Source organism: Varanus komodoensis, unplaced genomic scaffold (genome assembly GCF_004798865.1).
Source record: "Varanus komodoensis strain SLA01 unplaced genomic scaffold, ASM479886v1 scaffold20_1, whole genome shotgun sequence".
Lineage (NCBI taxonomy): Eukaryota > Metazoa > Chordata > Lepidosauria > Squamata > Varanidae > Varanus > Varanus komodoensis.
Window position 1 is genome coordinate 17,051,106 of NW_025335587.1, and position 23,572 is coordinate 17,074,677.

Sequence of the window (23,572 nt, forward strand, 5' to 3'; positions counted from 1 at the left end):
GCAGACAGGCATATGCTGGGGCGCCGCCGCCGCGGCCGCCGGAGGAGGGAGCAGCTCGGCCGGCTCCGCCAGGTGGGCGAGGCGCGGGCGGGCGGGCGCGGGCGGGCGAGGGGGCCGGGGGCGCTCCGGGGCGGGCGGGCCGCGGAGGGAGCGCGTCTGGAGGGCGCGGGGGTCTCCCTGAGGCGGCTTCGTGGTGCCGCGGCGAGGGCAGGGTCCGAGCCCCGTCCGTGCGCGTGTTCATGCAGACAGATGTCCTGAGAACGGGGAAGCGCCGTGTACACGCGAACGCGCCCCTGAGAGGGAGAAGACGGCGGAGTTCCTCCCCGGAACCAAATCCATAATACACGTCTGCACGCGCGTGGACGCGTAAATTCTCCTCCTCGTGAAATACCTAGGTTGTGCAGACAGGCATATGCTGATAAAAGTAAGTTCTCCTCTGATTAAGCATGTAACGCACGCGCGCGGGCCCACTTTATATGGAGAGAGGAAATAGCTGTGATGACATGATTCGCACATGCACACCCACGTATATACAAAATCCCCCCGCTTGACTGTTTCGTATGTGCATCCAAGTATATCTTGCAAATAGGCAAGATCCCCTCCCAGTCAAGTGTATCATAGAGGCACAAATGCATGCAAGTGTCTATAGAAGGAAATTAGCTAAAATAAAACATAAATTCTGATTTATTGTAGATACATATAGGCGCAGGTGCAGCTATGTAAAATTCTACTACATCAGGTATCTGATATATGCACACATGTATTGAGAATCAGTAAAATTCCCTTCCAGTCCAATTTGTATGTGTGTATGTATGTACACACACATTCACAAACGCCCCTGCTCACACGCTCAGAGAGAGACTATGCAGGATTTCCCTTCCATATTAGAGTGCCATCTGGTGTAGGTCCTTGTAATCCCCCCACCCCGAACTTGTGGGGTTATGGGCATCTGGAGTAGGGTGGAAGGTGCACAGAGGCTCTGGAACTCCCAGTCCCTCCAAAACACTTGGATAAATAAATGTTTGACAGAAGCTCATGAGGAAGGGAGCTGAAGGCACCGCCACTCTGTGCAACACCAACTCTGGGGTTGGTCTTGCAGCCTCAGAGTCCCAGCCCCATTCTCTGCGTGTTACTTTGAGGTCAGGCCTGGGACTTCAAATTATCTCATGGCTGTTTATCAGTTAGAGACCCTCTTGATTATATATGCACACACACACACACACAGAGCATTTTCTCATTTATATATAAAATGGAGAGAACAAGTCAGAATTCTTCACCCACACACAGTTTGTATTTTTAGACAACAGATTAGAATTCCCTACCCCACACCAGCGTTATATCTTTGAGAATAAGACAAGTTTATGTTTAGAGTGCATTGTCTTATTTTATAAAACTTGCACATTTTTAAGGTGAGGAGCTGAAGCACACCTTGTTTTTATTTTTAGAGTGGGGTGTCAGTGTGGACCAGAGTTGTGCTGTTTTTCCTTTTTCTATTTTAAATTGATTTTTAGGAACTGAGTGATGTAGATTATGCCATATACCCATGTTGCCTTATGTTAGGTTGTATCCTTAGCTATGAGCAGTCTCAACTGGTGTTTTAAAAGATTAGGGGATAGCCTTATGCATCTTTAAATTGAAGAGAGGTCCTACAACTATCTGTAGGACTTTTATCTCTCTAAATGTGCATAGGATTATGTCTTACCTAGCCAAAGACTATGCTGTTGAATTTAGATCCTGGTTGTGATGCAGCAGGAGGGAATGTTCTAACCAATTATCTCTTCCTTATTTAAAATCATCCAGTGGAACTGTTTGCTTCTGCAGCAAAGCATAGCAGGGTATCATATGACTGCAAGTTAATTTTGCCTTATGAGGCAAATGAGTTACCAAGTTAAAGAGTTAAAATTACCCAGCTTCAGTGGGTAATTTTAATTTCTCTTGTCCTTTCTTGTTGGCCCTGAGTGGGAAATTCAGCTCAGACTTCCACAGTTCAAGTCCTGCATTTTTTTCTCTTTTTAATTTTAGGGAAAGGTTGAAGCTATGGGTAATAGAGGAATGGTCTCCCTCCCCCCTCCCCATTTTCTCTTTTTGATTGTATTAACTTTAGGGCAAGGATTTCTCAGTCTAATTATCTCTCTGTAAGGTCCAGGTACTCCAATGGTGCTGAATAAGCAATAAATAATGTTTTAGTTTTATAGGCAGGGCTGAGAGTAGCAGTTCTTTTTATTAGGAAGCAGCTGTGAGATAGGATAAGAGGAGGTTTAAAGTAAGAACGGGAGGATTGCAGTACTAGGTTGAGGTTAACTTGTCAAAAAAGAGGTGCTAGGTTCCAGGCCTGCCTGAAAAATCTGCCATCTAAGGAGGATTGTATCTCAGCTGAAGTCAGGTGATTAGGTGACCATTCGGCTTTTTGGCAAGTCATCTCGTGTTGCAGCTCACTCATGCGCAAGTCATCCCTTGATGATGCAGTTCATGCCCGCTGAAGGTGAGAACTGGCTTTTGCTGGCGAAGCAAAAATCCTCTGCGTATGCTCAGAGCCTAACCCTTGTTTACCTGGTGCTTCCTTTGTTGTAGAGGTGAACCAGGCATTCAAAACCAGTTCTGAGTTGCTGATTCCCTAATTAGATAGTTAAAATTATATCTTCATTTTTTTATATCATAGTTCCCCCTTCTAGTGCATGTTTACAATGGAAATGAGGTTTCTAGTGAATACTTCTCAGTTCTCTTGGAGGAAAGACTTGGACTCTTGTGAATGATGCCATTGCGTGCGTGAACACAGTCTTGCTAGTTAAAGCGCACTTCCATTCAATCCACAGGACTTGCACTATGAAATTAAAATCCTGAGAATTACATCTCGTTTTCTCCTTATTCATAAGTGGAAACTATAGTCGAGTAACACTGGAATCCCACATCTTTCGTTTTGTTTCTTTATTTTGGTATCTATGTAGCTTCTCAACCAGAATTGACTCTCCCGATGTTTTGGACCCATCAGCCTCAGTCAGAATATTATCAGAGAGCATAGATACCTCCAGGTATCCATGCCACTGGGGATAGCGAGGGATCATGGGAGTGGTAGGCCAAACCATCTGGAGGGCCACAAGTTGACATGGGTTTTGTGCTTTATCTTACATCCTAGAATTCAGTGGCCACAGAAATAAATAAAAGTGAAGTTTTGATATTTGTTTCACCACCAATCACAGACATTCTTTTTGAAATCGATCTGTCTCTGCTATAGACAAAAAGTAGTCACCTTTACTCCTTCAGCTATGGGAGTAACTATGGTTTTTCACAGACACACATCATGCAAAACCATATTAGGTGCTTATAACTCCATTGATTGTAATGGATTTAAGCCAGTTAGGTCTGTATTAAATAGTACCAATAAAATTGGTGTATCACTGGGAAGAGCTAGACTATTTTTTCATGTGCTGTGATGCTAATGAAAAAGCATTGACTTCGGGGAACTAAGGAATCTCCGATAGCATCCTTTTGTGTAGTTTTATTGGGTTATGACCTCTTTGGACATCTGTAAGTGCTCTTATATGCATGGGTCCACAAATTCTGAATTGGCTTTGTAGTCACTCAGTGTTACTGGTATCCAAGGAGGCTCTGCTTTCCCATTTCTGGCTCTGGGGAAGGTGACCTTGGACGCTCCAGATGTTTCAGACCACAACTTCCAGAAAGCTTAGCCTTTGGACATTGCTGGCTTGGTCTTCTGGGAGTTGTACTCCAATATATAACAAGGACACCAATTTACAGAGACAAATAAGCATTCCTCTTTCATATCTGCCACTTGGTGATAAGGAGCAGCAAATTGGGTTGCCTATTGTTAACCTTCCTTTTGACCTAGATTGACAAAGGACCTGAAGAAATGCACTTTGACAGAGCCACTCTGTTTTTCTCTGTTGCTGTTGGCTCTTCAAGAAAAATGGTTACCCTTAAAATGGCCAGCATTAAATTTAGGGGAGAAGAAAGACATTTGTGGATTTCTCCTTCTTGATTTAGCTATCCCAACAGCAATTGGGACATGCCTGAATCTACCCTCCATACACCTCCCCAAACAGATAACCCTTCTTGATAATAAAATGCTGGTTTTAAATATCTCTCCACATAGTTGTTAATTTCTTTTTTAAAAGAAAGGAAAATAAAGTATCTTAGGGCTAAAAATGGCCTTCTCCCTAATGCATCCTATTCAGAAGGTCTGCTAACCCTTTGTGGGAGTACAGGTATACAGGCTGTTTCTATAGACTCATCTATTCCAGGTAAATCAGATTAAATTGTTTAATGCCTGTGAAGATAGTTTGGAACCTTGTGCCTCAGATTAAGGAGTTGTAATGTCGTCCCATGAAATTAAAAGGCAGTCTCTAGATTGTCTCTAGATTGTCTCTTTGTCACATTCTAGTATGTCCCAAGAAATGTAACCCTGCGCAAACAGGCAGTCCTGGCTCACTGGTGAGTTATAGCCATTCGTATAAATGGCGGCTACGTGACACGCAGAGCGCACAGGTGTGCGGGAACCTGTTCCTTTGCCCCGTGTACCGTTGCCATGGGCCCTGGCAATAGACATTCCCAATTCTGGTGAGGACCGCCATGGGCAATGTTTCATGTCGCTGGGATCAGCAAGCCACTCTTACGCAGAGGATGCAGCTGCTCTTCCCTGCAGTGCTGTTTCCAGGTTTTGGAGGGGCCTCATGGGACTCCCTCCCTCAGGGACGCTGCTTTCTCACTGTCATTGTCACCTGTGCTGTCCTCGCCCCTCCTGCTCTTTCCCAACTTTGCTCCCACTCGCTCGCTTGGCAGCCAAGGCTGTGGCATCAGCTCCTCCTCCTCCTCCTCCTCACTGCCTCCATTTGAGCTAGACATGAGAGGCAGGTGAGCAAGCAGGTTCCAGTGGGAGGGGCAGCTCCAAGGGGCTCCTGGCAGTGGGCTGCTGCCAGGTTGTGGCCCCCCAGAAGTGGGTGGTCGGCCCCAGTCCTGTGCGTGGTTGAGGCATCTTCCAGCCCAGCTAGCTTCAAAGCCGCGTACAGTAGTTGTTGTGGCTTAGCAAAAATTCCTCTGGGAGTTCAGCCTGCCCTGGGGCACACAAAGGCAGGGAGGTGAGTTAATGAAAGGTTTTGTAGGCAGCTGAGCTTGAGAGAGTGTGGGGTTTATATCTGTATGAATTAGTATTTCTCCTTCTACCAGAGCTGTTGATGGTTTTAAAATTCCCTAGTCTGTCTAAAATCAGGAATAATATGATAATTAATAGTGATAGTTTAGCTGTGCATCCATTTTTAGTGAGCAAGGTCAGTTTTGGATAATGCTATATTTTAATATCTAATAAAATGTTGATTTTGTGTTACCTTTTTTTCCCTTTTAACTTTGGTTCTAATTAGCAGACATCTTCTTCGATGCTTATAAATAAGTCACAGCTTCTCTAGAAAGCCATGCATGTTTAATGATTAAGCCTTTATTTGCTTTCTGCAAGAGATGGTAGCTGGCATTGCTGCTCTGGGTTGCATTGTGCTCTGGATCAGGTTGTGTGTATAGGTTTCTTCTCCCCCCCCCCCCCCGCCAGGTAGGATCCCTATGCCAGAAGATGATGGGGGGAGCTCACGTGCAGAGTGACGATGCAAATGTGATTTCAGCAGGGGCCTGTTAATGTGAGGTGTAGGTTTGAATTCACATCAGTCTCTGCCAGGTTTTCTGGGGACACATTCAAGCTTTCCTCAAATGTTCACGCGCTTTTGTTCTTCGAATACTTGGCCTCTGCTTTCAAGTATGGGAGAGGCTGTGACCCGGGGCATATGCTGTCGTTTGTCATTCCCTTCCTTGCATGCCACCATATTACCACATTATGTCGATGGAGAGGAGTTGATCCCCGAAGGGTCATAGTGTGGTGGTTTTAGATTTGGCAGCATTTCAGAAGTACTCTCGGATTGCCTTGTGGCCTGTCTTGGAGATAGCAGAGCAAGGAGCATGTTACACTCATTCATTGTAAAGATTATAAATGACAGCAAGAAAACTTGGATCAGTTTTCTGCAGAACTGAAAGGGGTTCCAGAATGGGGGAAATGTGTATATCTGGGAAATCGCCAAAATATTGGCAGCTGGGGAAAAGTTTAGGGGCACCATCTCGGGAAGTCTAGTGGAAAGGGATTGGTCTTTCAATACCCTGGCACAGGCCGTCATAGCTTCTTTTTCTTGGGCACACTAGCAGAATCCAGAGTGTGGGAAACGGTATGGATCTCCAAGCACTGTGTGCACACGCACGGCCAAGCACACACACACAACTATACTGAGGCAACCTTTTGCATTAGAGCTTTTAAAAGGATTTGCTCGGTTATTCCCTATTGTAAATTCATGATCGCTTCCCTTCCCTCTTCTATTTCAGCTTCATGTTTCCTGTAACTGGTGGACTTGGCCCTCAGGGTATGTAAAAGTTCTGAACACTAACTTACCTTAATGCGTGTGTATGCAGAGGGAAGCTAGCTGAAATATGCTATATCTGAATATAGCTCCTTAGGCTCAGAATTCCGATTATAGAATCCATTTCTGAGGGGTTTTTTTGTTTTAGATTTGGCTCTTTCCCATCATGTGCAAAGTGATGCTTTGGCTAAAATATGAGGGTGTGGAAATACATATTAGAAGAGCCTTTGGGCTCCCGATACGCACACACCTCTGTACAACTGCGGCTTCCAGGGTTCTTTGAGGAGAAGCCAGGATACGTGGTCACCTAGGACTGGTATAGACGTAATGCTGCCCACCTGTTTCAAGTGATCTTCCCCAGTTATCCTGCCTGTAGTTAAACGACGTTTTAGCAATGGCTAATACTAATTGCCTGCTTTGTAAATGGCTGTAATGGAATTCCTGGTGAGCATTCACCATGATTTAAAGCCTGTACGGACAGAGTCCTGCCCACAGCCGTAGCACAGGTACATCCTCCACACCCCCAGTGGCCTGAGAGAGGAGGGCTGGCCTGTGGCAACAGCAGGCATCCTTGGGCAGATGCCAGGGCCTCAGAGTAATTCTGTGTCAGGGACATTGGGGGAGATCAAAATGGCAATTAGGCCCAGGGGCTTTTGGGTGAGGCTAATTGACTGAAGCTTGAGAGGAGACTTTGCCAAGTTCTCCTTCAGACCTGGAGGTAGCCCCGGGTATGTTTGTTGAAATTCTTTTTAGCTTTTTCCTCAGTCACAAAAAGATTCCCAAAAAGGCTTACAATTAGTCCATTAAATAAGAGCATCCTTACCCTGCATGTTTGCAGCCTGGACAGGACAGCATGGGAAAAAAGTTCTTCAATTTTTATCCTGGCTGGAAGGATGGCCCTGTCTCACCTCTCGTCTCCTGGGGCGGATGCTGTCCAAGCAGAGCAGACCCTGGTGTTCCCTTCACCTTCTTTGGTCTTCCTTACGCCTTCTTTTTTTCAACAGGCTATTTGATGCCTGCCCTGTATGCAGGGGTGTTTCAAGACAGGGGACAGGGCACATGGAGCAGGGCCCACGGTCTCCTTGCACTGCTCTGCTGTTTGTTCCTTCTCCCTTAACCTTGCCTAACAGAGGGGCCATTTTCTTTCTGCCCTAGCCCAAGGATTCTGACTTGTAGCTAGGCCAGTATAAACTCAAGCAGACCAGAGCCTTAACCAATTGTTAATGTCTTGGTGCAGGGATGTTTCCAATACAACAGCAAGGCTTTCCAATGGTATCCGTCATGCAGCACAACATGCAGGGCATGATGGGAATGAATTACGGCTCTCAGATGCCTCCCGGAACGATGGCCATGCAGGTTTGGAACTAATGTTTACGCAAAGTCGTTGAGTTCGCCTTTAACGTGACCCATGAGCTGATCGTAGCAGGAGCGAGAGGAATGTATGCGAGCAAAATGGCAAGCTGGCCAGCCTAGGGTTTTGGAGGCCTGGGGGTGGACCTGTCACCTCTAAACGTGTAAAGGCTGGACTGACTCCATTTGAAAACAAAAGCCCTGGAGTCCTGCTGCCAGGCAAGGCAGGGTCTCTAAACCGTTTTGACGCATGGCCACATTTGAGAAGCTGCAGTGGGTGCGATTACAAAATGGTTCCCATAGCGGTGGCGCCTAATCTATGGAATGCGCTCCCCAGAGAGGTCCGCCTGGTGCCGCAGGCGAAGACCTTTTTATTTAAGTGTCATTTTAATTGTTAATATCATTTGATTTTATCTGGCCAGGGCGACTTATTTTATATTGTTATTCTTTGTATTTTTAACTTAATGTTTGTATTTTACAAACATTTTAACTTAATGTTATGTTAAGTTAATGTTTTAACTTAATGTTTGTATTTTAACTTAATGTTGTGAGCCGCCCCGAGGCTTCGGCGAATGGGGCGGCATAGAAATGTTTAAATAAATAAATAATAAATAAATAAATAGCGAAGCAGGTAGGTACATAACGGCTGCTGTGGAGGCTTAGCCAGTCCGAAGCAAGCCAAGGAGGAGATGGCTGCAGTGGGGGATGGCAAGGCCACCTGGGTGAAAGGGGCGGGGAGAGAAAGAAAACTCCCTTAAGATTTTTCTAAAGCTTTACTTGGAATGTTTATTTTTAAATGGACAGGAAATGGGAAATTTCATGGGTGTCATTGGAAATCCCACAAGCACTGCACTGGGGGACCCTGATGCAAGGCAACCCTCTAATTTTTTCCATGTTGTATATTCTTAAAAGTGCTCCCATATTGAGTGCTCCTTCATCACTGGGTAGAAATCAGGAACTGGCAGATTTCTTCTGGTTGTGTACCACGTGCTTTGTCCTAAGAGTGGGGGACACTCCTCTCATTTTTAACTTTATAACGGATGTTGTGATTTTATAAGAAATGAAGCCTAACAGACATTCATCCTCACTTGGAGCAATCTTACTGTGAATTAGCTCATGTATTTTGTTTTTTAAAGCTCGGGCTGGCTTATTTTTAAAATGGAAGAAAAAGCTGCAAATCAGTTCAAACCGAAATTCAAATTCTGTCCGCAGGGTGGCATGCCTTTGGGTCCTATGCCTGCATCTGGGATGCAATTCATGGGGCAGGCTCCCTTCCTAGGAATGCGCGCTGCAGCTCCCCAGTACACGCCCGATATGAGGAAGCAGTATGCCGAAGAACAGCAGTAAGTGATGCTTTTAGTTCTGGAGCCGGGGGTCAGGCTAGATGGCCTGAGAGACCCCTTCTGACTTTCCCTCTTAATTTGTCTCTAGTCTTTACCCATAGTTGGTCTATACAGCTGTGGGAATTACGAAGAAATTGGTAAAGCATAGCACCGAAGTAGTATTTTTAACTGGTGTGGCTTATATGTTGTAGGAAACGATTTGAACACCAGCAAAAGTTTTTGGAAGAAGAAAGGAAAAGGCGCCAGTTTGAAGAACAGAAACAAAAGCTGAGGCTTTTAAGCAGTGTGAAACCAAAGGTATGTTATGAATAGTGCCTTCAGTGGCAGCCCATTACATTTTAATTAACTTCTGTCAAGTTGTAAAATTAGCCCACACTGAGAGCCAGTGTGGTTAAGAGTGTGGAACAGGCAATCTGGGTTCTAGTTGCCCCTCAGCCATGGAGCCAGCTGGGTGACTTTGGGCCAGTCTCAGCATCTCAGCCCAGCCTACCTCACAGGGTTCTTGTTGTGAGGAAAGCATGGAGAGGAAGAAAAACTTTGTAAGCCACCCCGGCTTCTTTGGAAGGAAAAAAGTGGGATAGAAATATAATAAATAAACAATACAAGTGTGATTAGACAGAAATAACTACTACAAGTCTTAGCATCCTTCCAGTGAGACATATTGGCATGGAATACTAGGAGTTCTAGGACTCAATTCCATTTAAAGCTGAAAATCTACTTATTTCCCCCCATTTTCCCTTTCCCTTCCCTATCCTCTTTTCCTTGTGAGTTATCTCCTTTCAGATTATCAACCTGCAGGTAGGGAATGCCTTATTTAACTGATTGTAAGCAACTCCAGGGATCTTTTTTTACTTAATAAGCAGATAGAATAGTTAGCAGATTTTTTCTGCTTAACTATGTATAGGATCATGCTTTTTCACAGTAAATCATGTATTTTTTTCAGATGGGTGAGAAAAGCAGAGATGATGCACTAGAGGCCATTAAAGGGAACCTGGATGGCTTTTCCAGAGATGCTAAACTCCACCCCACGCCAACGTCACATCCAAAAAATGCAGGTATTCAATCTTCATAAAATAATGGTGCAAATGGAAACCTCTGATGGATGCAGCTTTGGGGTAATAAAAACATCTCAGGTCTTACTAGAAATGCTAGTATATTCAGAACATAATCCAAGCAAAGTTAAGCATTTGTAAATCTCACTGATTTCGATGAGAGATAGTTAACTATATTGGATTGGTCTATTGAAATCAGCAAAAAGTTTTAAGAATGCTTAACTTTGGCTGGATCGCAGCCATATTGCATTATCATCAAAGTCAGAAAATGGGTAAAAGTGGCCAGCAGGAAAACTTCTGAAAATCATGGGTTTGCTGGTCACAAGCTGGGGGAGGAACAGAATTACCCCGACAGCACCTCTTGTTGCATCATGCAAACCTGACTGGGGTGGCTTTTTGCCAGGGGTAACAAGCCATCCAGAACTCATGACCTGCTGAAGTGTTCTGGGTGGCTTGTTATACACCGCAACAAACCCACCCAGCTGCATTTGCTCAACATGACAAGCTGAGCCGCTGGGCATAATATACTCTGTGCAAACCAGCTCAGAGAGTTCTGTGGTTAAGGTGCCACCACTAACAAGGCTCTAGTTTCTCCCTGTTCTTCAAACAGCGAGGGCATCTGAAGGCAAGACATCTTTTCTGTTTTAGTTTCATGCTGTTCACTTCTTTGGGATCTGCTCAGATATGGAGCAGTGTACAAATACTGGAAATAAAATAAATCAATTCCTTGTAGAGGATGTTCAGTCAGATAGGACATTGTGGCGGGGAACATAGTGAAGGAGAGTCTCTTTCAGGTTTTTAACCAGTTGCCGAAGAAGCAGGCCATTTTCCATTTTAAGTTTGAACTTGAAAACAGCTTGCCTCTTCAAGCATTGCAAAGGGCTGCAGTGAAAAATTTGGAATATGTTCTAGCTGCACATATGGCTCTCCGCTCTCATACGTGCCTATGTTTTAGCAGGATCAGTGCAGTGCTCAAGTGAGGTTTTCTTCCTCTTCCCTGACTCCTCACTTCAGAAGACTGTCAAACAACCTCTTGTACAGCTGGCTAGAATGTAGGTCCCAAAGATCAAGCAAACCAGAGCAGAAGTCCTTAGCAGAGCAGCGTACAAAGCCGTGTTTTAGCACACTAAACCAGGCCGTTTGAATGGAAGTGGCCGAACAAGCACCCTACTGAGCTGAAACTCGCCACTTCCCACTTTTCTTAGCAAAGAGGCTTTTTTCCGCCACTGGTTTCCATTCCGTGTGTGTCTGTATGTGTGTGTGTTCATTCCATTTTGCAGATCATCCCACACCATCCCATTCCACTGTGCCTGTCTCCCAAAACTCTGCCTTTCTTGACGACGAGGAATTTAGTGACTTTATACAGGGGCCTGTTGAAACCCCACCATTCGGGCCTCCAACCTCTTCCCAGCCTTTTCAGTCTTGCCATCCTTCTTCCCAGGCTGGGCAACGGCTTTCAGAGAAGGCTGTGGCCCAGACTCTCCCTCCAATCCAGCTTCCTGTGTCCTTCGTTCAGCACGGAACCATGGGGCAGGTTCCCTATTTCCCTGGTTCTCCAGCCACACAAAACACTCAGAAAACAGGTAACATGCCATATCTTTAGTGCTGGTGCTGGTGGGAGGGGGAGTGAAATATGTCAGTCCAGAATGTGGGAACTGAAGTGGCGCATGGGGAATTCCGCCCCATCAAATAACTTCAGACAAAGGGTTTAAATTAGAGCTTCAGTATTTAGGCTGCAGTTCTAAAGCACATGGAGAAAAACCCTTTTGGGGGCAGTGGAACTTAACTTCTGAATAAGTACACAGGGGGTTGTGCTGTGCATTGATCATGAAGCTTCTGATTGGTTAAAAATTGCCTGTGTGTCACCTGTGCATCACACGCACCAATAGTGAACTGAACTGGTGAGTGCCCGTGGAAATGAAACCAAACTGGGGTCATTGAGATACAAGAGGTGGGGGAGGTATTGGCATGTTTCAGGGGAACTCAAGGTCTGTATCAGTACCGACTCTCCCTGCCCCCCCCAAAAAAAAACAACCAACACTCAAGCAGCCAGAAGACAGTCCAATGTGGGCTTAGTCAGAAGGAGGGAAAAAGGCTAAGCGTATCCTTACATCAGCCCTAGTCTTGCGTGATGTGGCCATTCATTCATTCTTGTTTCTGCACCTCAGTATTTCCTTTTCTGCCTGTGGAATCTTGGAGCAGAACGACTCTCCAAGCTGAGGTGTTTCACTAAATACAAATAACTGCTCCTTTTGTTTGTCCAGGCCCTTCCTTGGAAGAGAAGCCCTTACCTCCTTGTGAGTTGAGTGAGTTGGGGCAGACTCAAATCATACTCAAAACGCCCGAAGTTGAGCTCAGTGCTGCAGCTCCGGCTGTGAACTGCACTGATCCCAGTTTAGCTGCCAGTAACTGGAAGGCCGTAGGGGCGCTCCCAAATGGCAGTGCCGGTCCAGAGGCAAACGAAGCTTCAAAGCAAAAGCTGTCAGTTAACGAGCGTGGTGAGCAAAACTGCATTTATGGCAAAGCATATGCTGAAACGCTGCTTGAACGTTCTAACCCCGTAACCAGGGAACTTTGCTCTGAATCCCTGCTTCAGTATTAACAGCAAAGCGTCCGTTCTCCTTGACTTATCCATAACACCAGCGAGATCTTACTCTTCTTTCAGTCCTCTATTGTCTTGAACCCTTAAATGGTCAATACGTAACATGCTTTTCCGATAAGAATCAGTCCTGTCTTGCTTCCAGCCAAACATTGTTTGAATTGTGCATGCTTTCTTGCAATTCCTGTCCTTGTTGTTAAGTTCGTGGGAGGGGAATGGATACCTTCTCCCCTATAAAAACCAGCACCCCCTCTTTTGAAGCTGCTGAGTGCAGATTCAGGTCTGAGGAGAGCCAGCGGTTTCTTTTGCAATGCATAATGAACCAATAAGAGTTCATGAATTTTACGTGTGCTCACTAAATGCTCTTGGCTAGTTTTCGGGTTTGACATGGTGTGGAAAAAAATTGTTCCCTTAGTCATAGCTTCAGCATTAATGCTAATTGAGCACCTTTTCCAAGGGTGATATATAGTTGCTTCAGCTCCTTAATTTAGGTGCCAGTACATTCCCAGAACCAATGGGAATATCTTCCCATTGAGCGAAATGTCTGTTGACTTTCCTAGCTGGAAGCCCTCCTGAATGTGTTGTGCTACAACTCCTAGTTGGGTGGAGGATACTGGGAGTTGTAGTTCAGTACATCTAGAGGCTGCCCTAGAGTAAGGATATAATTGGCAGCCTTTTAGAGGTGTGTACATGGACTGGTGTTTGTGAAAGCACCTGTATGAAACCGCCATGGCTTGGAATGGTATGAAATAAACTTGTGATGGAGGCAACCATCACATGGCAGGCTTGGGTTTTTTCCTCACCTGTCAGACAAAGAACAGTAGGTGTGGAGTTTGCCCATGAAACAAAGAGGTGACTGTAAAAGTCAACACTCTGTTGGCAAATGTGATTGCCTGAATCCGTCTGGTGTCTCTGAGGACCAGGCTGTTAGGTTTCCCTTCCTCTGGCAGTTCGCCTTACTAGAGGTAGAAATAACAGTGTGTCCACGGAAGGCCAGAGAACAAACACATCAGCCTCCCCTCCCCTGGAACGCTTCAAATTATGCTCGTTGGCCACGGTGGCTGGAGCTGATAAAGGATAAAGCCCAAAACATCTGGCAGGCACTAGGTTGAGGAAGTCTGGAATAGATCTTATTATGAGCAGTTGATTACTGCTTATATTCATGAGATCTTATTATGAGTACTCTCCTGCCGAGTGTCATTTGTTTCACAGATCACCCATGAATCCTGCAGGCTGTTGCTGGGGACACAGTGCAGAGAAATGTGACAGAATCTCTCTTGTGTGCAAAAGTGTCTGGGACACTGCTCTGAATGCAGAAAGCAAAATTCTCCACTGAATTAATCCAGGTGGTGGTGGGGTCCTGTGTGCCTTTGAACCAATGGCGTGCCTGTTTTACCAAACTACTTGTAGAAAGCTAATTTCTCCTTTGTGATAAGGTGACAAAATTTTTTTAGAAGATTCTCCTGCTGTGATTGTTTCCTAAATGTAGAGCTTTCTTTTTGTTTGTGTGCACATCTTTAGGTGTTGGAGTATTTCCTTCACAGGATCCAATCCAGCAACTGATGCCTCCATGGATTTACAACGATAATTTAGTTCCAGGTAAGAATAATGATGATAATGAATCCAGTAGGGATTGTGCTTATTGATCTTAGAAACATTGCCAGCTTGTCTCCTTGTAATTAAGCTAACTTTGCTTCTTAAGAGTATTTGTCTTTCATGTGTGTTGAAAGTCTGGTGAACAAAGAATGAAGTGCTGTGCAAAATATTGAGTAGGTAACACCGAATTTTAAAGTGGGTCCTGCTGCTAAGGGTATCTCTTTACAAAGATGAGAAAGGCAGAAGCCATCCCTTCAGAAACAAACTGGCACTATCATACCAACCTCATACGCACTTGAAATGCCAGGCGTCATGCTGGTTACCGCATCTAAAAAATGGTATTGCAGAGCCGGAAAAGGAGCAGAAAGGGGCAAGAGGCTGGAGCAGCTTCCCCGGGAGGAAAGGGTACAACATATGGCTGTTTAGCTTTTGAGACAAAGCAAAAGAAAAAAAAATGATAAAAGTGTGCCCAGTTTTGCTTGACATACAAGTGATGACACTTTTCTTCCAGACTTACAATTTGCTAATTTGGAAGATCTCTAAAAGGGATCAGACAAATTTATGGAGGAAAAGGCTATCAATGGCTACTAGTTCTGATGGCTATAGAATACCTCCAATGACAGAAGCAGTATGTCTGTGTACACCAGTTGCTGGGGAACATGGGGAAGAGAGTGCTATTGCATTCAAGTCCTACCAGTTGATGCAGCTGATGGGCCAATGTGTAGATGGAATACTGTATTTACTCCAAGACAAAGCCTTGGGCCTATCCAGCCCAGGGCTTCCTAGCACGCGTCTTGACTGTGCAGTGCTCAGTCAGCTTTGGACTGACAGTTTTTCTCCTGTTACAGATTTATACAAGAAAATTTTGGAAACCACTATGACACCTGCTGGGATAGACACTGGCAAGCTGTATCCCATTCTCATGTCCTCTGGGCTTCCCAGGGAGACTCTTGGACAAATTTGGGCCTTAGCCAATCGGACCACTCCTGGGAAGCTTACCAAAGAAGAACTGTATTCTGTTCTGGCTATGATTGCGGTGACTCAGGTAGGACCAAGAGAGAACTGGGAGAGAAATCTCGGACCAAGCAGTTCTTATCACCGTTCCTGCTGTCCATTATCCGGAACGTGTACATGTGCCTGTGTCTGTGTTAACGCTTCTGGGAGCCAGGCAGCATGTTGCATTTCTTCCATCCTTTAAAAGTATGTTTCATACTCAGAGTAGTCCTTGGCAAGCACGGCAGGTTGAGCACTTGGAAAGGGAATATCTGAATTATCTGTGCTGGCCTTTGAAGGTTCAGGTTGGGTAGCTGACCTTGAAGCAATTATAAAGGTGGTGCTGGGTAGCCAAGCATACAATAATCAAGGGGGGGGGAGTGCTAGGTACCCAAAAGATCCAGGAGTCCCGTGCCCCTCCATTCACAACTTTTCATATTCTAGTTCACAAACACTTGAAAGTCTGTGGAGGGTGCTGCCTCTTAATGGTACCCTTTTTTGTAAAAAGGGATGTGTGGACCGGAGGGGAGGACGTTTGATTTTAGAAAGAAACCTCAGGCAGGAAAGTACGTGGGGAGCAGGAGGTGAAGTGCGTGAGGGCAAAAGCCAGCTCATCAAGGGGGAATCAGATGCAACCTTGATCCTTAGGGCCCTTGAACCTTTATTGCACTGAGTATCAGTGGGCAGCAGGGTGGTGTGACAGATGGCCCGCCAGAGATCTGGGGCTCCCAAGGAAAAATGCCCGGCTCCGGTCCTGATGGGCCTCCCCCAGCACTTCCTCCTGCTTTGAGGGACTCCGATATTACATGTGTTTGGCTAAGCCAGAGATGGGGAAAATGTGGCCCCCCAGATGAACTTGGAACTGCAGCCGACATTGACCCTCCTTGTTAGCTATGTTGACTAGAGCTGGTGGGAATTGCGGCACTCCAGATGTAGCTGCATTAGAAGTGGCCTACCCCTGGGCTAAGCAAACAGATACACCCTCATGGAGAAAAACCCCTTCTTTTGCATGGAGTTTGTCGTCGTCTTTGTTTGCATTCCGGGAACTGACCAGGTTCACATCTGCTTAGCTTCATCATCAGGCATCCCAAGAGGATTTGCTGCATCCCCAGTAACTGGGGAAAGTTGCACTTAACTGAGCGGAGCGTCGTTTTCTCCAGACAGATGTGTTGCACTGCAGCTCCCAGCATCCCCCTGACTGACACGGCTGTGCTAGCTGAGGGTTATGCGGGCCAACATATCTGTAGGGCACTGACTTGGAGAAGGCTAGTAATGCATCATCTAGGAGGGGATTAAAACAAAAACGACGACCACAATTTGTCGCTTCGTCTCCACAGTGTTGTTGAAGGAATACAGCGATGTGTGACCTGTACTGTTTTCTCTTCCATCCCCCACATACAGAGAGGAGTTCCAGCCATGAGTCCTGACAGTCTCAACCAGTTTCCTTCAGCCCCAATCCCTACACTAAGTGGGCTTCCAATGGCGATTCCGGTCACTGTGGGCCAGCAGCCGATGATGCCCACCGGGCAGCCAGTCTCCATGCCCCTTAATCTGGGGCCTCCTCTTGTGGGGATCAGCATGGCAGCGCCCGTGAGTGGATCTGCAGCACAGGCTCCCAGCAATTTCATGCAGACTTTCCCTGTGGTCCAGGTTAGTGCGGTGGGTGCGAGACATAATTAACTGGCCTTATTCTTGAAGCAGGTTTAAGGCAATTGTCCTGCAGAGCTAAGTTTAGGCAGTGGGGCTCAAGTGAGTGCAAGTGTTTAGGAAGCTGGGGGTTTTCCAGCGGGTGGTTATAGGAAAAAAAGGAAGTTGTATCTCTGTTCCCAAGAGTATTCTAACCCCTGTCAAATCCCCAGGAACAGAAATAGTTTTCAATAGTTTGAAGCAGTTCAGAGGGCTGGTTTTGATCTAGAAAGCTCTAAATCAAGAGTGTAGAAGCTCCAAATGCAATCAACTCCCACTAGCACTGCAAACGGTTGGGGGTTATAGGGCTGGTTGTCCGGCCCTGCAACATGAATTGAGAGCAGGAGACCTTAAGGAAATCTCAAGTGTATTCCGATGGAGCCCTGATGCTCTGCTCAGAGGCCCACCACCCACCATAGGTGAGGTGGGTGGTGACTAGAGACAGGGCCTTCTTCAGTAGTGGCACCCCATCTAGGAAAGGTATCTTAAAAGCAGCCAATAAATAGCAGAAGTATTTAGGGGGTTGATAACAGTGATGAAAAACGTTGGTGCCAGGTTGCTTCAGCCCTGAAAGGTTTCATGTAATTCAGGCAGCCAAACCAGATGATGACGACTTCCAGGATTTCCAAGACGCTTCTAAGTCAGGAGGGCTTGATGATACCTTTACAGATTTTCAAAGGGAGGTGCCTGGATCAAGCAAAGCAACCGCAGCACAACTCCGGAGCAGGTAGAGAAATCCAAGCTGTACATAATTTTATATGATGACTGGGGGCAGGTAGAGGTGTGTGTTCATATAAAACCAGATCAAATCTTTCAGTTCAAGAAATCCAGCAAGAGTAACATACTTCTTATGCCCCTCTCTAAAGTGAATGTTTCAGATCTAGGGGTGCTGCAAAAGAACTGTTCTCTTGTAATTGTATTTTGAATGCCTTATATTTAGATAGCTGGTATTGGATTTTATATATTACTAACTCCCTTTTCTTTTGGGTGTATTGTTGTTATTTGGGTGTATTGTTGAGTGTTTTGACATTATGGTATTTAATTGTTGTTGCTGGTGGAGTTTTTTTGCATATGTTGTAAGCCACTTAGGGTGTTCCCCAGAAGAGAAAAATGTGGCATATATAATAATAATAATAATAATAATAATAATAAAAATAAAATAAGCACCCTTCATAGATTTGCATGCCAAAGCTCCCATGCTCAGTCTGTGGCATCGCTAGTCAAAAGACTTACTTAGTCAAAAAGAAATTGCAGGCAGGCAAGTAGGTGGGCTGGCTGAGGAGCTGGAATATTTCCTAGGAGAGAAAAATGGAACATTTCATCCCCTCTCTGTGTTTTGTGATGATTTTTATTCTGAAAGATGTAAAATATAATTGTAACTAACAGGTGCATCTCAGGCACTGAGCATGCATTGAGGGTAGGTTATTGTTGAAATGTGGATTATTGTGAGGACAGCCCATGTTTTATTTTTATGTTGTGAAGCATAGGTCGCTTGTGGCTAAGAAATCTTGGTTAGTTGTCCGGCTGGGTTCAGATAGCACAATTTCAACAAGAACCCGTGGTCCTATGACCACCTGCTCTCAATTGCTGTGTTGGCTGGAGCATGCTTGAAGCTGTAGGCCTTTTTTGTCTAAATTTGCATAGGATTGCGCTGGAAATAAGGAGAAAGAAGGTTCTAGAAGCAGAAAAGGGTCCTTTGGTCAAAGGAAGGTATCTAAAAGAACGTCCTTCCCTCCAAAAAGGGGAGGAATGTTTTTAAGAAATCTTAAAATGGTGCTGATGAGGGGAATAGTTGTAAGCCGCCCTGAGGCTTCGGCGAATGGGGCGGCATAAAAATGTTTTAATAAATAAAATAATAAATAAAACAGTTTTGTGGGAGAAAACACGCAAGATGTGGTTGTGGGCCGGCTCTGCACAGGACTACAGTACTCTTTCCCGGTCCTTTCAGTAGCTCAAGTGCTGTTCGTGCTTAGGGTCCAGCCCTCCCCTTTCTAAAAGCAAGCTTTTCTTTGTAGCCTCAGAAAAGGGCTGTGCATTCAGAGCAGAATGTATGTAGGCAGCAAAACAAAGAAGGAAGACAAAGGCGTGCAGCTTAGGTTATTGACTGTCTCCACTCTGATCTCTGAGTCTAAAAATATATTTAGGATGCATTGTGGCGTAAATGTCACAATTACAAACTTGTGTGTGTGGTTTGTTCATTTGGGCATACATCTGGAAAATTTCTGCCCTCTGCCTGACCATGAATTGAGGTGTGTTTTCATTTCATTAGAAAGCGCTCAAACATCAAGATTAATTTTTGACCCTGTGTTTACCCTAATACACAAGGCTGGAGAATACCTGTTGTGATGACTGAAAACAGTGGATGGATTTCTCATGTGGCATGCAGACCTCTGTGCTGAGCTCTCTCCTTGTTTTCTTCAGCGCTCCTTCGATGCTGATACCTCTTTCTGGCACAGAAATGCTGCCGGCAGTGGATAAATACGCTGTTTTTAAAAGGATCACCTCTGACAAACCTGCTGAAGGCACAGCCTCGCTTGGAGGTAAAAAGCAGCGGTCGACCGTGGGGCTTTGCTTGCTTGTTCTTCTGGCATAAGTGGATGAATCTTTAACGAGATCGCTCTGCTATACGTGCTGGAGAGGTAGAGAGTCCCTCCTTTCCTCGCCCGCCTGGTGCATTGGCTCCACCTCCAGCATACCAAACCTGTGTGTGGTTGGAATGTTTGAAAGTAGTAAAGCACACACTTTGAACGTGTCCCAGGCTTGGTCCCCAGCGCCACCTGGTATGGCTAGGAAACTTTGTTGTCTTAAGTCATCCTCAGTGGTACCCAGAGTCTAGTGCTAAAGGCACAACCAGCTGCCCCCTAAAGGCAGTTGTCCCCCTTTGGCTCATGAAAGGATAATTAGCTCTTAAATCAGGTTCAAGTAGAGACACACGAGCCACAGAATTCCTGCTTCAGGAAAGCCTTTTAACCTTGGCCTGCTAGCGGTGCTCCTGCTTTTCTGGCTGCAGATGAACTGAACAGTATTATAATGAATTTTCTCCTTTTCCCTTTCTTTTCTTTCTCTCTTTTAACTCTGCACGTGATAGATTACGGGGACAAATACAGCGCTTTTCGAGAACTGGAGCAGCCATCCGAGAGTAAATCCATAGGTAAGCATGCCCAGGGTGGAATCCTTCATGCTGTTTCCTCCATGCTTTGTTCTGAAGGGGAGGTTGAGTGGTGTCTATAGGATCAGTGAAAACGAATTATTATTATTATTACATTTTTATACTGCCCATAGCCAAAGCTCTCTAGGCAGTTGACAGCAATATTCATAGAATCATACACTCAAGTCACCCATCCCATTTCTGCCCAGGCCTGACCCTGCTTAGCTTCCAAGATTAGGCAGGATCAGGCACTTCAGGCTACATGGAATTGACATTATTAACAGAGAGCTTCCAGTATAGAATAGAATTGAATAATAATAGTAATAATAATATAATTGCAAGGCATAAATGGGTTGTAGTCATTCCTTTAAAGCGTTGCTTTAACCCAGTCAAGCTGGCTAGAGGATACTGGGACATGTAGTCCACACCTCTGGAGGGCAGCCGATTGGAGAAGCCTGCTCTAAAGGAATGAACTTAACTTGCACCATCGCAGAGAAATCCGCAGGAGGGAAACTCTATTACTCGTGCAAGCCAGGAATGATGTCTGTGCTGCAGTAGGCTAAGTAGTTTTGGTGTGGTGGCAGCGATGGACACCTCCGGCATAGAGGAGGATGTGTGGGAGGGCTTCTCCGGCTGCCATTCATGGGGCGAATTCCTCCAATCTGACAGAGGCCTAGGACCGGTCTGCATCAGTAGGAGCTTGCACAACATGTTATAACTCCCAGTTGTCCTGATCAGAGGTTACATTTTCAAAATGGTGGCCATACCTGTTGGAGTCAATTATGCGTTCATTGACCCACAGGAACTCATAACATCACATGAACTGGTCCACTTTCTCTCACTTAGCTCTCCCTCACAGGGTTGTTGTGAGGTTAGAACAGTGTGGCGAGAAGGAGGGCCCTGTACAGCAGCCTGGGCTCCGTCGAGCATTCTTCCCCAACATAGCTCGCCAGCTGTTTTGGCTGACAGCTCCCAGTATTCCTGAATGTTGACTGTATTCGTTGGAGCTGTGAGGAATTGACATTCAAAACATCTGAAGAGTGCTGAACTGGGGAAGGATGCTTTAAAGAAAGTGTGAGACTTAAATGCAGTGTATTATGTGTAGTGGATCTTAGATAACTGGGTATAGAAAGGACCCTTTCTGTGCTTTGGACGGGACTTTGAATTTACTGCTTCATTTAGGACATACTGTGTTGTTCAGGATCTGTTCCCCAGAGGGACTGGCAATGCAGACCGAGAGCGATAAATTAGAACCAGAGGGAAAAACGCCAAGTACAGTAATAAAAGCATTACCAAGCTTAGAGACCTAAGGCCCTTCACAGTATGAGGCAACTCCACATGCTTCCTGGTCCTAGAATCCCCATATGGGTATGGAAGATGCTTACTTCCTTGCTTCATATATTTTTAGGAATTGGAGTCCAAGGGAAATGCATCATTAATCCTGGGTTCTCAGTAAGCTCCGCTATAGTGCTATCTGTCCTTCATCGTGGTGTGATAAGCAGAAATGGAGGATGCTGCGTGTAGGGAGTGGTCTGGGGCCTTAGAACATGCAGTAACATTTTTAAGCCCAGCTGAAGTTAGTCCCTTTTCAAGGGAGCTTCTCCTTAAAAGAAGAGAAGAAGAATTTATACAAAAAGACTGTTGGGACTCATTCACCAGTGTCCACATTGTGCACAAAACTGAAACCTGGTACATATACGAAGACCCAGACTGTTTCATTGGGGCATTACTTCTCCTCACAGCAGCTTACAAAGATTAATAATGAGATAGTCACTACCCTCAAGCTTATCATTTATGTCTTTTAAATGGACACAGAAAGAAGAAGGATTGGGAGGATGAGAGAGAGAGAGAGAGAAAAAAAGCAAAACTTGGACACTCTTTCTTAATCTCAAAGTTGTTGAGATGCTGTTACCTGCAATTGTTCCTTCTTAGGCTGATGTATGGGGCTAGGTTGGTCTCGCTTGCCGTGGGGAGCAAGGAATGCAGTCTCCCTCGGTTCCCTGGCTGATAGATCTGAAAATTAAACATCAGGGTAGGAAGTTTAACATATGACGGCGGGCAAGAATGATTCACAGACAAAGCGAAGAGCAAACATGATCCAGCATTGGGGGCTGCTGGAGCACCTATTTTCCCTTCACACAGTTGAGTTAGCTTCCGGGGCTGGATACCTGCATTTCCTTCGCGGGGCTGCAACCTTCAGCTTTCTAGTAAATGCCATCAGGAGATGAACCTGCCCCTTTAAGCTTCTCTTCTTTAGGAGCATGATTTCCTTTGTGTACTATTTTAAGAACTGGAGTAGCTGCAACTTTCATTAAAGGCTTGGAGGTGTCGCATGCTCGTCGCTGCTCAGGATGAGATCCTAGGAGCGCAGTCCACCGCCTGTCAGAATGCCCTACATCTCTTAGGACTGTGGGACCTGTATCTGCCTAAACAAGCATAGGCCTTTGTCCTAGATCGCTCACTGCTGCCCAGGTCTCGGCTGTTTGTTCTTCGTTGTCCGTGTGAGTTTCCACGGGAGCAGGCCCTTGTCCTAGCCAATATTTTAAGCGTGGGGGTTTCTCGCCTTGGTCATTCTTTGTCACCAACGGGTGAATCAAGCTCAGTGAAGGGGTAATACCGCTCCCCTACCCACACCTGCTGCTGCATTTTAAGGGATACGATGGAGGGCTTTTTCATTTCTAGCATCTGACCAGGGCATCGTCACAGCTGAAATTAAATGGTGGGAGGAAAGAAGGCACATCCATGAAATTAAGGTGTTTGATCATTTAAAACTCTGTTCAGCATACAGGGATGCAAGATACTGCAGAGGGGGTCAAACACAAGTGTAACAGGACAGAGGCTAAGGCTTGGGGACGGGGTGGGGGAAGAGAGCGATGTTGATTTTCACTTGCCCTTTTGTCATTTTTAACCCTTTCACCAGCTTACATTTCTAATGGAAAAACTTGCAGTCCGTCAGTAAGTTGGGTTTTGCTGTGCCATGCATCAGTTGGATTAAAGTCAGTTTCACAAAAATATCCTGGAAAAGCTGAAGCTTATTCCATTTTTCAAGAAACAGTAAAGTCTGCATCATCTATATCAGGCTTATATTCAGGGTCCTCAATATTTCTTGCCACAACTCAAAATCTGCCTGAAGTTCTGGCCTTCTTGTATGTTAACTTATGGTAATATTTGTGAAACTGGCTTGACTGGAGGTGTTGGTGATGGAGCTTTGAAATATTAAAAAAAACCTCAGTGTGTGTGCATAGATGAAGAGGGTCGCATTGCATTTTATGTAATACAGAAATTAATATCAGCTTCTGTGTAAATATGTGATGCTGGTGAATGGGTTAATCCAAATTAAGTGGGATGAACCCTGTATTTTAAAATAAAATATTTCAGTAGCAGTGGTAGAAGTAAACTTT

At 45.3% G+C, this 23,572-nt stretch overlaps 1 protein-coding gene across 2 annotated transcripts in view; it reads left to right on the top strand.

The window, feature by feature from the left end:
* Positions 1-24: 24 nt before the first annotated feature.
* Positions 25-23,572, top strand: part of SYNRG (synergin gamma) — a 49,267-nt gene continuing 25,719 nt past the window's right edge. Inside the window, exons 1-14 of one of the 2 annotated variants that reach the window (XM_044429932.1) lie at positions 25-72; positions 6,370-6,407; positions 7,642-7,760; positions 8,967-9,097; positions 9,289-9,394; positions 10,041-10,152; positions 11,430-11,732; positions 12,414-12,647; positions 14,270-14,347; positions 15,193-15,389; positions 16,739-16,987; positions 17,614-17,750; positions 19,445-19,563; positions 20,112-20,174. In XM_044429932.1, coding sequence (XP_044285867.1) covers positions 6,374-6,407; positions 7,642-7,760; positions 8,967-9,097; positions 9,289-9,394; positions 10,041-10,152; positions 11,430-11,732; positions 12,414-12,647; positions 14,270-14,347; positions 15,193-15,389; positions 16,739-16,987; positions 17,614-17,750; positions 19,445-19,563; positions 20,112-20,174 — 1,882 coding nt within the window. In that variant the 5' untranslated portion in view covers positions 25-72; positions 6,370-6,373. The remainder of the gene's footprint in view (positions 73-6,369; positions 6,408-7,641; positions 7,761-8,966; positions 9,098-9,288; positions 9,395-10,040; positions 10,153-11,429; positions 11,733-12,413; positions 12,648-14,269; positions 14,348-15,192; positions 15,390-16,738; positions 16,988-17,613; positions 17,751-19,444; positions 19,564-20,111; positions 20,175-23,572) is intronic. The other variant, XM_044429933.1, reaches the window with a different exon arrangement.